The 16,932-nt window shown below is 38.9% G+C and overlaps 2 protein-coding genes across 2 annotated transcripts in view; both read right to left on the bottom strand.

Annotated features, from left to right (window-relative positions):
* Window positions 1–16,451, bottom strand: part of LOC125505350 — a 22,142-nt gene extending 5,691 nt beyond the window's left edge. Inside the window, exon 1 of the mRNA XM_048669039.1 lies at window positions 15,412–16,451. The gene's annotated coding sequence lies outside the window, so the exon portion shown is untranslated. The remainder of the gene's footprint in view (window positions 1–15,411) is intronic.
* LOC109539440 (ras-GEF domain-containing family member 1B-A) overlaps window positions 1–16,932 on the bottom strand; it is a 31,392-nt gene that overhangs the window by 12,490 nt on the left and 1,970 nt on the right. Inside the window, exon 2 of the mRNA XM_019907181.2 lies at window positions 16,521–16,571. Coding sequence (XP_019762740.2) covers window positions 16,521–16,571 — 51 coding nt within the window. The remainder of the gene's footprint in view (window positions 1–16,520; window positions 16,572–16,932) is intronic.

Raw genomic sequence — 16,932 nt, forward strand, 5'->3', positions numbered from 1 at the left:
CACGCGTTTATTTGTTAGTCGCATTCAAACAGACTATTGAAGTGAACATGCCGGTAAAGCTCACTTAACTTGCTTGAGTAAAATTTGTGTGTGGTTTTGCAGCACAAATATCGCGGTAGAACACATGTATTCTTTCTTGCTCTATTTCCCAGCGGAAATTGTCTATTTTCATAATCAATTTAATTTTAAAATTAGTGCCGCCCTTGAATAAAAATAGCGCGACGATGTTGTTTTTAATCTAGCATTGAACCTCATCTGGTTTTTGCTGTTAGCGCCGAAAAAGCCCCGTCATTTTTGCGTTCCTTCCAGGCTTTTGGTTAAGCATCAAACACATTTTCATGGGCTGAAAACCGTTGAGGGTGACCCGCAAACGGGCCCTGTCTGGATCAAATGCAATTAACACTTGGCTTGACGCCTGCAAACAGACGGATTGAGACGCCAGTCGCACATTCTGCCAAATGTCTTCCCGAATTCGTGTCTCGGTCGACTAAGGAACAGATAAATCACTTCGATATGCTCGACATGTGGCTTTTGGATCGGGATCTCTCTTGTTGAGACCATCAGCCACAAGGTCGGATTTTTCTCGTTTCATTAGGTCAAATTTTACACTAAACACTCTCTGAATGCAAAATCACCCAAGATCTCGGATATTGTGCATCAATCGGTCAATCATCAATCAATGTGTATCTACATATACCTACTATGTATATATGTACATATACCTACTAGATCATGCTGTGCGGCTTTTGATAAGATCCTAGATCAATAAGACTGTTGACTGTGAGGAAACTGTTGTCGACGCCGAAATTGTCTTTGATTAAGCAAATCGTTCACGAACAATTTCAAACTTTCAATTTGGCGACATCGATGCGTGTTTACAATATCAATTAATGCCGGTTAAATCGATTCAATCCGCGAAACAGGGTTAAACAGTTACTTTAAACAAAGGTGAAAACCTAATTAAATCGAGATTTATTGCCACAATCACATGATTAGCGCGGATTTGCTCAAAATTGACGATTTTTGGTGAATTTTTTCGGAGTCTAAAGGTACAAACCCAACATTCAAAATCGCCCTGTCCATCCAGACTTTAAAACAGGAAAATTTGTTGGTTTCAGAATTCTCCCATTGCATTTCGGCCGCCAGTGAAAATTTTTGTAACAACGTTCGCAGCTTTTCCTGTACATTCACTATCGGCATATTCAAATGGGTCAGTTATTTTCGTCGCTTTACAAAAGCCGGAAGCGATCCATCACGTTGGATTCGTTTATTGTTCTTCAGTTTTTCGGGTTTCCGCAAATCAAAATCCACTCCAATCAGTCTCCGTTTTATTAAGTTTAACAACGGTTTAGTCTCATGTACAATTGGAAGAGATGATCGACCAAACTGAGTTTAACATGGAAAATTCTGTTTTCAAATGGTTTTCTTTACGCGAAAGCCATGTTTCGATTTACATTTTCAACATTTCGCAGGTTTTATTTGAAGAAATAATCAGCTGGGTGAATGTGGGTCTCAAAATTGATGGTTCCAATCAACTGCACTGTTTCCTTTGAGTAGCAACTTGAAAGTCTCGCAAGCTATAAAAGACACCACTTTAAAAATCTTGAGTTTCATAAAAATCTCCCGGACTCCTGAACTTTGCCAGCTCAGCAAATGTTGTGTTTCCAGTCAACTGCACACTCGTCTTCAAAAAATCGTGACTTCCAAACTCCAGCAAGTACCAAATTCAATTAAAGATGTTCAGAGTTTCATAAAAAAATGCCCACAATACTGAGCTGAAACAGCTTGGAAAATAAGAGTCTCAAAGTTGAGGTTTTCAGCCAACTGCACTCAGGCCTTCAAAAAATTGCATCTTCCAAACTAAGGAAAGTAGCAACTTGAAAATTTCACCATTTTCGCCCAAACTGAGGTTGATATGGAAAATCCGATCGATCTTAAACAACTTCGTTAGCGGTAAGCCATATTTGTAAATTTAATTCCCCACCCAATTCCTTCGAAGAAAACCTGCGTTTTACATTTCCAAACAGGTCTTATCGTAAACAAAACTAAACTGGTTAAAATAGGTGTTCCATGGCAAACTTAGTTTGGTCCCGATTTCACCATAAACTGCGGTCTATAATTGTACTTGATGGGTTTTCCAGGGGATTTGTTGATCGTGAAGCGTAAAAAAACGATAGATACATAACTGAACCGATCTGAAATCGCAACGTCTTCGCGGCATCCAAGCAGGTTCTCTCGATGGTTCCTTGAACGGTGTGCGAAGATAAACGAGGCGGAAAACGAACAGAACACAGCGCATAAACAACGTCGATTTACCTGTATCCAATGCACATAAAACCTACGTTTGAATGGTCCGGGACCCATTCGAACAATTTTATGCCCCTGCTTTATGGGCTTGATCTGACTAGGAGGAAATAACGAAAAACCGAACGAAGTCCACTTCGGATCGGGTTTATTGGCCGCTTCATGCAAATGAACCGGACGCCAGATCAAATCGCCACAAAGTTTCCGGCATCCTTATCCCTCAAAGTGCATTTCGCCATAAACCTTCCTCAGTGTTGAATATGAGAAGCTGCACTTAACCTGAAGCGATCCGGCCAATTTTCCTCTTCGGGCTTTTCATGTTCCTGACTAAACGGTTCAGCTTCGGGCTGTTTTCATCGAAAATTGCTTTTCTCGCTCGACAGTCACGAGCAAAAGGGCAATATGTAGGCAAATTTGGCAACATTAAGTGCACGCCCTGATAAGCATCGCCCAGTATATTTGGCAGCTTTTCAGGACCTAAAATTCGATATCGCAGGTCTGTGCAATCTGGTGCGGCAGATGTTTGCGAGCACGCAATCAATGCAGATTGACAGGCAGAACAAGTGGCTGCAGCAGCTGCAGCTGCAGTAAAGCTGCGACACCAAAAAAGGTGCTCGATTACTGAAGCAGAACTTCAAATTGCCGCATCTTGAAGTGCTTCAATGCCAACATTGGATAAAACTAACAATCCATTCTGCATGCATTCATTTCTCAAAAAACCTCTACAAAGAGGGCGAACCCAGATAATTTCCGACGGTACATTCAAGATCAAAGAACATGGAACAATAAAGAATACCTTCATTAAAAAAACTTTGCTCAAAGATGTTTCCAAACGGTGTCAGACTTGAAAAATCGTGATTTTTGCAACAAAAATAAAAAAATATAGTTTTATCAAAGTGCAGGTAGCCCATTCGCAGGAACTTCAGAAGCAATTAAAACACATGCACACTTTCCATTCATAATTCGTGTTGCAAGTGCAAATTCGGGACGAAAAAAGGCAAAAAGCAGCGGCAGTAAAAGCACGTTTGGTCCGTTTCGTGTAGCTGAATGTGACCGAATAAAAAAATTCAACAGCTGCTGCATTCGCATATGCCTTTGGGTGCAAAATCAAATTTATTCCCGCAAAAATAAAGTGATTCTCTAACGTGTCTGAACTTCACGATTAAATTTGCGGGGTTTGACAATGTTTTGTGACCACGTAGCTTGGTTTTGATTGTTCTTTTGCTCGCATATTCCTTATTTTATCAAACATACACTTTCTAAATGGTGGTTAAAGTAGCAACTTTTTAAAGAAGCTTCAGACAAAAACTTGCATAAAACACAAACACGCAGAGGATTAAGAAAGCGTCCCTATTTTCTGCTACCTGTTAGGCGAAAGCCTATGCAGGTATAAAAAAGATTGCCTCTTTTAGCCACATTCAATCAATAACAAAAATGTATCTTAAAGATCCAGTGCCAATTTTACACAGTGGTCTTTTAGCACGTTTTAGACATTTGAACATTCCTCTTTAACCAACCATTTGATGGCGACTATGACGGTGTCTAACAAGAAACGCAATAAGGATCCACATCACATGAGGAGGGAAAGCAACATTGTGGTCGGTAGCATAGTAAAAAAATCAGAAATTGTTGGCTGCAGATTTGCTCACTCGATTGATAATGGATTATTTTATGCAAATTGTGCAAAGGCAGCTGAACCATCTAATTGCACCTACCAACTAAGACCGTTTCTCTAGCAGTCTAGCGGGCTTAATTAATGGAATGCTGCATCAATTAAGCAGCAGCTCAAATTTTCAGCATCCGAAAATTGTTCAGGTAACTTAAACTGTCGCCGAAAACGCGAAATTAGCACACATAAGTGCAGTGAGAGCTAAAACTAGGACGAGTAAATACGAGAATTTTATCCACAAGCGAAATATGTCCAGTCGAAGTAAGTTTTATTTGGAATAAGGAAGACGTATCGGGAACATAAATATTTTTACAAGCCGCTTCCAATGAGGAAAAGTTTCCATTGCTGCTGATTTATTGGCAAAGTATTTGGGGCTTGGATGCCTGACGCTTCCCAATCATAAGTTGGTTGTTTCTGCAAGGGTGATTGAAAATTTGCAAGTAAAGGAGCACATAGGAAAAATATTCTTAAAGGAAACCGATCAATCGTAAAATTAGAAATTCGGCAAAAATTTCCCTGAGGATGAGTCAAAATTGAAACATTTTCGACTTATAGAACACACCTTGCACACACCCTTCATTTTTTCTAGATATTGAGAAAAGAAATGCCAAACTTATTTTGAAAATCAAAAACATAATTCGAAAATTAGCCACCTATAGGCAAGTTACAAGGGAAATATATTATAAACTTCACCTTGCAAAAACCATCACGAAACATTAAGCGCGATTTTAGAACATTTGTTAAAATTGCCTGATTTGCTCTACTAAAAAACTGTAGTTTGTTTGATTCCTTGGGGAAAAAATACCCTGTACACCCACATTTGAACGGTACCAGAATTGCGGTGTTTTAATTTAAATAATCGACATAAAACCAGGTGTTCTCAACCTAAATCGCATAATATAAACATGATATCGCTGACATGAAACATTTTAATGGGGCGACGAAAGTGGCCGTAAATTCCCTGCAAAATTTGTTACGATGATTCACTACGGCAACATGTGCATGGCATGCGAATTAATTCGCTTTAAGCTGCATATTACGCTACGAAACATCTCTAAAACAATTTATTGCGTTCATCTCCAAGACTTCAATTATCCATGCATAGTGGGAATAATTGAATCACGAACCGCGGGCTAGAAATCACAATTTTCGCAAAGAAATCAATTCAAATATTCATATTTTGCTAAATTTAATTTTGTTCTAAATGCATTGTTCATGAGACATCCTGCAAGAAATATTCAAATGTATCACGAATTTAATCGGTTGAGTGCCTTGTGTAGAAGATATAAATTGCAGAAACTCTACTCGAATGAAACAAACAAGATTATGTTCGACTTACTAAAAGGAAACTGAGGCTGGGCGTAATGGAAGTGAAACTTGGGGGTGTTTTGAAATGCATTTCAACTCAGTTTTTAGCTAAAAATAATAAATTTACTTAGAACTCAAGCAAATCTTTGCCCAAGATTAATGTACATTTAAGCTGGTTAATTGAACATGATCCAGTAAAGCAAAAAAGACCAGAACAAGTGACGGTCAACAGCAGAATCTGTAAAAGTCCCGGGGAACTAATGAGGTTCGAACTGGTCGTAGATCGTGAACGAGCCGATAAAGGATCTCTCGAACGGTAATAAACAAGTACGAATTTAATAACGTTTTCCAGTCTTCCATTAGGTGGGGCAATTTTGTCGACATTTTTCGATTTAGCAGAATCAAAGTTTCCATTCCCAGCGGTTCTTGAGCTGGGCGGGCATCGTGATACTCGATCCTATCTCGATCGAAATAAATTACGCATTCCCCAGATGGAACTGCACTGAAACTCTTGTACATTGTCGTGATAGAATTCATTTCGCTCACAATACGAAGAAGAAGAGCGGTAAGGCCAACATGTTTGCCAATGCCACAATATTGTTCGAACTAAATATAGCTTTATATATGTACAAGGTGATTGAAAAATGAAATTTTGCCGGGCATTTGAAGATATTTGTTTTTTTCTGGAAAGCATCAACTTCCACCTTATGAAATTTTCGGCCAAAAAATAAAATTTCACTTGTGAGTTTTTTTACTGTTTTCGACCTATAAGGATACCCTCTCAGGCACCGTCTTAGCTGCTGTTTTGGCGCTGTTCTGAATTGTGTGCAGCTCAACTTTAAACAGAAAAACAACCAGCAAGTCGATGGCGAGAGCATTTCTTTCGCAGTTAATTTGATATAAGTGACTTTTATGATCCCCGAGATTAGAGTGAATAACGACGCAAATCCCCGAAAGGCATATTAACGAAGTCGTCTGGGCAAAATAGATTAAAACAGTTATGTCCTTAAACGGAGAACGAAAAACACTGGGCCGCGATAAACATGGCCAGATAGTAAACAAACCGGCTTCGCATTGGCTGGCTGACTGGAAAAATAGAAACTGAAACGATTTTATGCAAACGAACCAGAGCAGAAACAGTAATGCGGCTCTTTTTTTTCGAAAAGGTTACCGCCGTTCTTTTATGGACGCGAAACTAGAACGCGCACCGACCGGGAATTTAATTAAACCCGTTGGTCTAAATAAACCGTGCATTTCACAAAAACATTTCCTAAAGGCTTTCAGCAATATTAATAATAAACCCCCCTATTAGAATTCCCATCACGAACTTTTATTTATCACCCCGGGATGTTTGTTTCTCAGTCCTGCCCATCCGTCTCAATCAAACAGCGCCCTAAAAGAACTTCCCCCCTTTAGGCCTCCTTGGGCACACTCCCCCTACAATGGGGATGAGTCATTTTTTTTCTCAAGAGCGATACATTCGACTATTGAAGGCAGTAACAACCAATGCTTTACAGGTGCCAAAATATGCATTGAAGCAATTTGGCCTACGCGTTTGCCCGATCTAAACCCCATGTAGTTAGAACGTATTTGATATGATTCCCAATGCAGGCAGCTTGGCCTTGATCGAAGCTTTTCAAGTACTATAATTTAATCGCGCTAATTACAGGTTAGATTTTTTAAAAGAAAACCCGCGCCAAGGTTGTTCAAATGTTGTAATTGGATGCCTTAATCATACGCCATACATGATGGTTTTGTTGCGCATTAATTGGATTTTTTCGACTGTGTTTCCCAACACTAACCGGACTGTTAAGCAGAGATTCTCTTGTTCAGTTTAATTTAATTAGTTCCATTACTAAGCGCTCCTGGTATATCGGGCAGAGGAACAAGGACAGGATGGTTTCCTAGGCAATGGCCATCAGATTCTCTCTTTTTAACACAAGGGCGAAGCCATCCAGATACTATACCATGTCCGATCGTCAGTCATCGGCAAATTATTCCACGATCGCTAGATGGGTGGCCGCAGATAAACCGGCACCTTTGAAAATCAACAATCTGGGAAAATAAATAAACAAATTCCTCGATCGGCTGGCATTAATCAATGCGAGCAATGAACAAACGGCGCCTTATCGGCATTGCGACAAATTACCGAGACAGCCACAATGGAACGTTTGTTTTTTCGTTTTGCGATGCTTTGATTGGTTGGATGAGTGTCAAGATTGCATTTTCTCTTCGGTTTGGAAAGCGTGACCATTTGCGGTTTATTCAACGATCCTAAACCGTACACCACCAGACGTCTTTAAATCGGGCCACCTGCTCTTTCGGATCGTGTTTCACCCTTTAGGCCTTCACACAAACGTGATATAATTCATAAATGGCGGCTTAGTTTATCATTTTGATTTAAACAGGGGGTCGATCTTTAAGGAAGTAAAACGTCCATGGTCTGCTCGTAGATATTCTGTGGGAGTAAGCAAGAGGGAAATTTGGAAAAATCGTTGCGTTTACTAGTTTAAAAAAAACATTCAAACCGGGATTGCCATATTTCGTTACGCTATTATCGGACAATAGAAGGCACACCTGGAATTCCCTCCTATAGGGCTCAAAGAGGGCAATACAAGGATTTAAAACGATTTAGTCAACTTCCTCATATTGCGTGCTTAGCAACATCAGCAGTTTGAAGTCCCTAGTTCTGGAAAATTCCAATAGAATCAATCAATAATCGCAGATAATGCCGATATGATGGAGGTTCAATCCAATCAACCCTGCTACATTATACAACACCTTCCGCCAAATTTATCTCACCCTTGTCCCTGATCGGGCCTGCCAATTACTTACCGCAGCCCCGATGTATCCGTTTAAACTGTCGTTAAATTTACCCAAACAGGAGTTAAACCAACCGCAATATAAATGAACAATGTTAAAACTGACACAGTAAACACACCCATTGTATCTCTAAGTTTATAAAATCGGGATATAATTATGTGCGGAGTTGTTCAAACTTTTTAGCTCCACGCAGCTTATATTATGGATGCTGGAACGGACAAGCGCTTTAAAACAGAAAGAAAGGTAAAGAACAGAGGCTTAAAGCGATACCAACCTAATGAAATGAAGACTCAGAACTGCGAATTTTTTTTATGCCAACTAACCAAAACCGTTCTGCGCCTCGCACGCGATTCACTTTAAGTGTTAATAATTTTTTTTGGGGGGCCTGATGCGATTATTTCGAATAGTAGCATATACAGAAATAAAAACCTGATCGCTATTTATAAATGTTATGAATTATCGACGCAAAAGCCACGCATAAAAAATAAAATTAATGGTTTTTTTACGAACCGACTCATTAAAAGTTTCATTGAGCTTTAAAGTCCCAAATAGCCCCATCATTTTAATGGTGCTTTTGCTACAATTATTTTCGTTTCAACTTTATCACCAACAAGGCTGATTACTGTTTGCGTACATTTTCCAAAAGCCATCGAATAAACCCGTTCGCGATAACTTAAATGATTAAATTAAGTCCAGAGAGCACGGGAGAATAATTGCCAATAAGACTCGCCTTTTTGGGTTTCCCGCCTCAAAGTTCAAGCACCGAATTTAAATGCATTTTTTCTGCACTTTTTCTATTTAAACTAATATTTAATAACAAACCGAACAAGATGTTCAGAAAAATGTTTTTCCTCGTTTTTCTCTAAGTAATTATGCATTTTTCGGTTCGAAAATGCAACTCGGCCTTTAGAATACAATTTCCATATTCATCTGCTAACATTCAATCACTTAAAGTCGCTGATGAATTTATCTCAGGTTTTTTCATTAAACTTTCGCTTGGAAACTCTCCCATTAACGTCTGGTGAAAGACAGTGAAATCCACCATTTCTCCGATGTTTTGTGCAAAAAGGGGGAGCGTTTTAAGAGAGTAATTTGCGACCCTTTTCCTGAAAGGGCGATTTGCCTTTGGGCAATTGAAACGTCTCGTAAATTTGCATTGTTTTGCGAAATCTACAAGTGGATTGTTGAACAAAAAATCGATTTTATCAGAGCTGAGTCATCGGGCCAATAAAGTAAAAGCGGTTGATATATTGACTGAAAAAATTCACAATGTCAAAAAACTAGCACGCGCTTATTTACATAACCGAGAAAACGTTAGAATGGACGATAAAAGCATACATTTAGGCGTGAAATTGCTTTTTTTCTCTCTAGTCATTGACATTTTAATTGCTTGGCAAGTTATTTCAATGTAGCGGTGTGTAGGCGTTTTTCTTCAAAATTCTCTATTCAAAGTCACTCAATTTTGGAATCTTAATAAACTGGACCGAACTTTTTGATGCAAGTTCAAAGTTTCAGCCCTTTATTAATAATTTTTAAAGATTAAGACAGCATTTCTTTATTCAAAGTTTGATGAATTATCGAAAATTAACGGATATTTCTAAATATTTCCAATTTTCCACGCTTAATTAAGCGGATGTTTTTGCCAACCTTCCAGTTCCCGGCTTCCTTTTGCTTCTGTTCACAAGTTACGAACTTTCGAACACAATCGCCCCAAATTAAGACACCAGTTTTTTCTTTTTTCTTTAATTCTCGAAAATCAACCACAATTTTACACTCTAAATAATTCAACTCTCTCCTACGAAAATACAAACAGTATTTTCGTGTACTGTCATTTACAAGACAATCGCACAGATTTTTGACAGCAGTTTTTCAAAAAAACTGTGAAAAATTATCAAAAATCAACAAGAATTCATTCTATTCACTCAGTTCCTCTTTCTATTCAAAAATACGAATTAAGTGGAGGAATCTTTTTAATTTGCAGCAACAGAATCCACAAGACAGGCGAGCGATAAATCGAACACATTTGCAACACAAAAAAGTTTGAAAATTCCTGCAAAATCCATCAGAAAGGCGAATTGGCTGTACTTGTATATTAACTTATTAACCAAACCTGCTCCTATAAAAGCCCAAAATTGCATCTTTGGTCTGAGCTGATTTAAAAATGTTTAGCACTTTTCCCAACTGAAAAAATCGCGCATTTATACCACGTGCATACTGCTACACAAAGCCATATAAACCCATTGTTTTGACGATGTTGCTACTGCAGTCTCATCCATACTTAAACAGTTTGCTCATTAAGAAAACTTTTGTGTGTTGTTGGTTCAGATGGTCTTTCCTTCTTAAGCTGCACAGAACCTGAAGACAAACAGTCAAATATTGACTTGATAAACCAGTTTACGTTTCTTTTGTGCCACGCACTGATTTCTATTGTTTCCCTAGACTTTTCTCGTTGTCTTGTTTGTATTTTTACAAGCTGTCGATGGAAAACAGCGTGCACATTGTAAAAAACAATTGGCTATTCATTGGTCCTTCTTCAGCACGTGCCATATGCATTGTTAGTTGTTATATTTAGGGTGAAAGGAAATGGGGTGTACCAATAACACAATATGGTCCTAATTGAAGTTCTACCACGCCTACGAGCTTAACCAGCTGATGGTAAAAAAATCTATTGCCAATTTGCTCAAACATTCATGTAAAAATCGGCGTCTCTTTGCTCTCTTTCAAAGCAGGTCAGGTTAACTAACGAGTTTTGCTCTCCACCCAGTAAAAGCGGCTGCTCGTAATGAAATTTGCAACTCAAACAGAAAACGTTGGCCTGTAATTCCCAGCAGCCTCGGATGGTTGCATTGTTTCCACTCCCCATTAGCCTCAAGATTTGCAGCAATTAATGTCGCTTTTGAGGCTAAAGTAAACTCCTCAATTGGCAAAGCCTCGGTTCCATCATATGACCAGCCAGACTGCCGGATTTGACCTCAATTGACCAATTGCCCGTTAAAGTGGAGCATTCCAAATTTAGGATACTTGTTCCAGTTGATAACAGTGTGGGTTTTCGGGTTTAATCAGTAGCCGAAATCAATCTCAATGAATATTTAATTGAAATTTTATAGTTTCGAAGCTCCACCTGGTAAACTAAAAACGACTAATTATGGAACAATTCGCTGATGACCTTTTTGAAATTCGGGTGACATCATTTTTTCCAACATGGCAAGTTTGCATTGTGGATGAACGATTTACATACATTTACATTTAATTTCAAGCTGTTTCCATGCCAGTTCAAGAGACAGACAGTTGAATGTTGGAAGGTTTCGAGATAATGTGAATCCTGCAATTTTTTTCTCGGTACTCGGCTGCATAAACGACAATGATAAAAACCATATTTGGACCGTCAAGTGACGAGTCCTGCAGATGAAAATCAACCGAAATTTCCTGTCACCATTGATAGTTGCCAGCACACCGATCAGTATTATACAGAGTGATTAAAAATAGGGGTCATTCTCCGAAAGCGTTGACTGCAAGTATAAATAGGAGAATATTCGCAAAGGGAACAGGATGCTTTAAAAGACAGAAGAAGAAATACTTTATTAATGAAATTATGAATTATTTTCCACGACAGCCCCAATGAAGCACCACCGGACTAAGTTCAGAAAGTTCCTCTTGAAAGCATGAGTGACTTGAATCATCAGAACAACCCACACTGGACTGATGAGAGACGCCTAAAAAATAAGGCAAAACGTCGGCAAATCAAACGGAGATTAAAAAGAACTTGTCAAAAAGTACCCACAGTAAAATGGAATTGAAAGAACTTGAGCGGCGGAGAGATTTTGAGCTTTTAATTCAATTTCTCTGTTGGTCTAAGGCTGATTTAATAACGGGATTTGGACCGGTGAGGAAACCCTAACCCTGATCTGTTTAGGCCTGAGGAGGCCCAAATAAATGGCAAAGTGTCGGCGATTAAAAAAAAAGCATTTTGCATTTACACCAATCCAAATTCCGTTAATAATGAAACGAATCAATCAAGAATTTAAATAAAAACAGAAAAATCAAAAGAATTCGAAAGGCGCGAGTTTGCAATTGCGTTTTATTTAAGTGCCTCTCTGTACGTGAATTTGGGCAATAACCTTATTGAATATTTCCAAGGAAAAGTTAAATAAATGATTCGGGTGAAAAACGCACGCAAAGCCCCCCGTACAGTGACCTGAGGATGAACGAACACATCCAAACAAAATTGAGGATCGGGTCAGTGACCAGCCAATAAATAAAAAAACCTAGGGAGACCCGCAATTTTTTTGTGCACGTAATGCGTGTCGATCGATAAACAGTAAAACAAACCACAACGGATCATCGATACAATAATATGCGGGTTTGAGGAACTAAAAAAAATCTAAACAAACTGAAATCATTCTACGAAATTAGTTGCGATAATGGGCGGCTTTTTAATTAATTGCCATTATTTAACATGATCTGCCTAAAGACAAACAAACGGTTTGTGAATGTCGGCCGTAAGTTATCATTATCACTCTCGTTACTTAACTAGTTGTAAAAACCAACAGGGAACTAATGAAACGATGTAACACACCTGGTTTAATGGTAAAGAGTCGGCACTTCCGGCACTTTCCCTTTTAATCCACTGGAAAAATCGCCTATTTTTAAACGCAATTTTGTTGACAAACACTGTGAAATTCGGATTATTCAGTCAAATTTCCTTCGTAGTGCAGTGTGTTTACAGATGGCAAAAGGAATTCGCTGGATTGCCTTTTCTAGATCGTCCTAACAAGGCAGCTCGCCTAGTTTTCACAGAACCTGACTCAAGAATTTTAGTTGTTGCTAACTTAATGCACTTGTGCAGTTACGTTGACTCATTGCCTCTAAAGAAGCACATGCATTCTTCAACTTGAAATTTCTTCGAAAAAGCGCACTTCTAGCAAAGGCAATTTATAGCTTTTCATTGGCCACTGAACAGACCAGCTTGAAACAGGAACTGACCATATTAGCGGCAAAGGTGGGTTTGCACCTGCTTTAGCCCACTCGCGCCCACCAATCTGCGGTAAACAGAAACACATCCATTTCGGCGAGAACAAGAGTAGATTGATGAAAAGCTTACGCATTGGTATAGAGAAAAGTTCCGTTCAAATCTCTCTTCAGTAGTTCTTTGCATGTTCAATTCCGACTTTAGATCAGTCGTATAAGTAAATAGGGTGCATACGGCGTACTACTTATGACGCCCAAATATTGCCGATGCATTTGTGAAAATCTCAACGTTGCCGAACGTTTCCAAACTTCATGGATTTTATAGTCATCTCGATGTTCGCTGATTCAACAAGCAGGCAAAAATGGATGTAAAATTTCCCGCTCGTTCTGCCTGTCTTTTTAACGCCAGATTTAGAACAGTCTTTTAAAATTCCATCACCCAAGTAATATTTTTTCTTGATGGTTTACCCAAGTCAAACAAACACACTTTCACGTGTCGCGCTTGTTAAAACGGGTCCATGTCGATTAATGTTCCAGCAAACACTTTTCTTGGAACGTGGTGGACCCATATTTCACTCAACAACATCGGCATTTAACTTTCATTGCCCTCATAACTCAGTTTTAATGTTGAAGACTAAGCGATTTCTTTTTCAGAGGAGTGTTGTTAATAGGAAAACATCATCCACGAAGTTTGATTGGATTGGGGTGATTGGATGGAGTTTTTACTGAGTATCTTATTTTTCCTTCGAATCACGTTCAATAAGTGATAAAAATTCAATTTTTTCTAATCAACTCGCCAAACTTTCCGGACAATTGAGCTGGCGCCATAGAAAACTCGGTTTTCGAGTTTACTATGCAGGTCTTAAGGACTGAACGGGGAAAAATCGTGCCTGGACTACTAATAAAGGCGGCTTGCATTATCTGGATGTTGCGATAGTGGCATTAGGAGCCTTTTTCCAAACGCCAGTAAGTTTGATAACGAACGATTCCTTGCAACTTTTAGGGCGATTACAAAATAAATATCACCGCGTACATTTAAATTTCAGAAAAATCAAGCAGCCACTGGCACGTGTCCACCCAAAATCCCATTGTTTAAGTCCCATTAATATTGCCCGTCTATAACGTTCAATGTACATTGTTGTCGCTTGGAATAATAGAGAGTTATTGGACATGCTAAATACTGCCATGCAGTACTAATGATATTCCTTATTTTGATACTGCATTTGCGTTAATTCTGTAACAAAATGATAGTTATGTGAATGCCTAGTTCACTGCTTTCAGTATTAAACATGTGTTATTGTGTAACCTAACCTTACACAATTTATTATTAATCATTTTACGTTTTTGCATATGTATTTTTTACCTTTTCAATTGGATTTTGGTTGCTGTTGATCATTTACGCTTAATTGTTATAATGAAGGAAATTCTAGAAGCCGCAGTCATAGGCGGAGCAAGTGAAAATGAACTTGAATATTACATTTTTGATAATACTTAGTTAATGGCTTTAAAATTTCAATTGATTTCTATGGGGTTTTCACCCCGTCGATTCGTCTTCATTGCTTTAAAGCATAAAAATCGAAATTTCGGGAAAAAAAACAACTGCAAATTCGCGTCTCAAATCCACTGCTCTGGATTTTTTGGTATTACTGAGGCTCTTCATTTAGGCTTGGAATCAAGAATTTGAGTAAAACGCAGATAAATCGGATGCGAGTTTGAGAGGCAAGAGCTTGTAATTGGTTTTTCCTCTGCAACTTTCTTTTTATGTTAATTACATTTTCGCTTAGTCAGTTGCTCCTGCTTTGCATCACTCACCAAATTATTTGGGTCACTTTGGCACAAAAATCATTTTCCCGTCTCGGGAAACGAATTAATCAACACCAATCCATCAAAATGACCGGCAATTATTTAATTGGCAAATGCACACCTCTAGAATTGGAAAGTAAGAGTTTTTAACACCCTAGTGCGATAAAACAGGCATTTGCTACCTGAAAACCAATGCGTAAAGAAACACTACCTCAATCGCTGGGTCAATAACCTCAAAACACCTTTTTCTGGCAGTTCCTAACTGAGTTTTCGTTATGTCAACAACACCAATTCCCTGTATGACGCAGACCGCAAATAAAATAAATGTTAAAATTAGTGTTTGAGCTTCGCTCTTCAATTATTTAATCGTCTAATATCAGCAACGGCTTAATCAAGACCGAGAGCTCCTTCGCGGCAGAAACCATGAGTGAAAAATGTACAAAAACAAAAAATCTTTGGGCAAATAGTTAGTTAATATTACTCCTTTTCGCCGATTTTAACATTTACTACTGGACTATTGAAACGGTTGAACTTACCTGGCAAGTCTTCTAGCCTGGTGGTCAAGTTCTGGTCACTTCCCAGCTAGCAAAGTAAATGAAACAAAAACAAACTGAACACTAAATCGGCTGCGTTCGCGACATCACCACGCAAAATAGCCAACAATCGGACTATCAAGACTGCACGTGATTTTTAACTGTAAACTTTCGAATGTTTTGCGTCAAAAAAACGCACACAGCAAACGGAACAAACGTCGCAACACGAAAAGCTCAACACTGACTGAACTGGTCCACAAAAACTGGGACCACAACGTGCATGACTCACTGTGTTTTGTGTAGTGGTAACCCGGCCTGCAGTGTTGCCAGCGCAGCACGCGATGCAACTATAGCAATAGGCGGACTAGACAAGCTGTAGATTTTCACGACCATTCGTTGAAACTGAAGTTTTCCAGAACACATGAAACTGGCGAGTTTTTTCAAGTTTTTAGACTGTGTGCTGGTGGCTGGGGACTGGTGGCTTTAACGCCTCTGAAGATGCAAGCCACACATGCTTGCAAAACGTCAGGAAGAATTTTTTTTCCATGACGAAAAACTCGCCAGTTTCTTGGCCTTTCAGACATGCTAAAAACTTCCGCAAATAAAATGTCAATTCTTTTGGGAACAATCGACTGCCGATGGTTTCAAATAAAATCACAAAACCTAGTTAAACTCCCGACATCCTGGCAGCATTGCAGTGTCTCGCGAGCCATGGAAGGGCCGACTAATAGCGATTATGCACTTTCGGGGTCCATCGGCATCCGCACACAGCCTCCCTCCTCTGATGTGGGCTTTTGTCTGAGGCCTAACTATGGGGAAGCGAGAAGGGGGCGATCGTCCTCAAATTCAGTCTTTATCCATGCTCAAATTCCGATCAGACGATTCGTAAGAAGGGTTGGAATGTCGTGTTTGAGAACTGTGAGGGTTGAAAGGATCAAATTGCACTGGGCAAAATTTGGACGCAAGTCCAGTTTCCCACACGGCACATTGTTGATTATTAATTGAGAAATAAGCGAGTTTGAGAGGGTTTCAGTTCCGATCAATGCCCCTTGCGGGTTACCAGCAATAAATAATGGCTTTGCAACAACGTAATATTAGATTGGCTCACTTACCCGAGATTTCGGGGTGTGCTTCAGGCCAATAGCAGGCTGGCTTCGATTGCTCTGTAAAAAAATTCGAGTTAATCATACTGGTAAATATGTCAACGTTAAAAAATTAAAAATCATTAAACGTAGATTCCTCTATACGATTTTTTTGTGTAATTTTAAATTTTATTTTAACTCGGTCCGGTACGTTTTTATGTAACCGCCGCAAACAGTCTTAATCACCGGTTATCTCGTCAGAAAACCTCAACAACTTAATTACAAATTATTTTTTCTCTAATATCGCTCTTACCAAACGACTTTCATGGCCTAGTTTGTCAATGTGCGTTGACGCAATCCGGAATTTTACGATTTTTTCGCATTAAACCTCTTAAAAATTGCACAACTCCTCAATTGATCGAACATTAACATTCTTCATCAC

Source organism: Dendroctonus ponderosae, unplaced genomic scaffold (assembly GCF_020466585.1).
Source record: "Dendroctonus ponderosae isolate FM_Combo_2020 unplaced genomic scaffold, Dpon_F_20191213v2 Dpon_F_20191213_8, whole genome shotgun sequence".
Taxonomy (NCBI): Eukaryota; Metazoa; Arthropoda; class Insecta; order Coleoptera; family Curculionidae; genus Dendroctonus; species Dendroctonus ponderosae.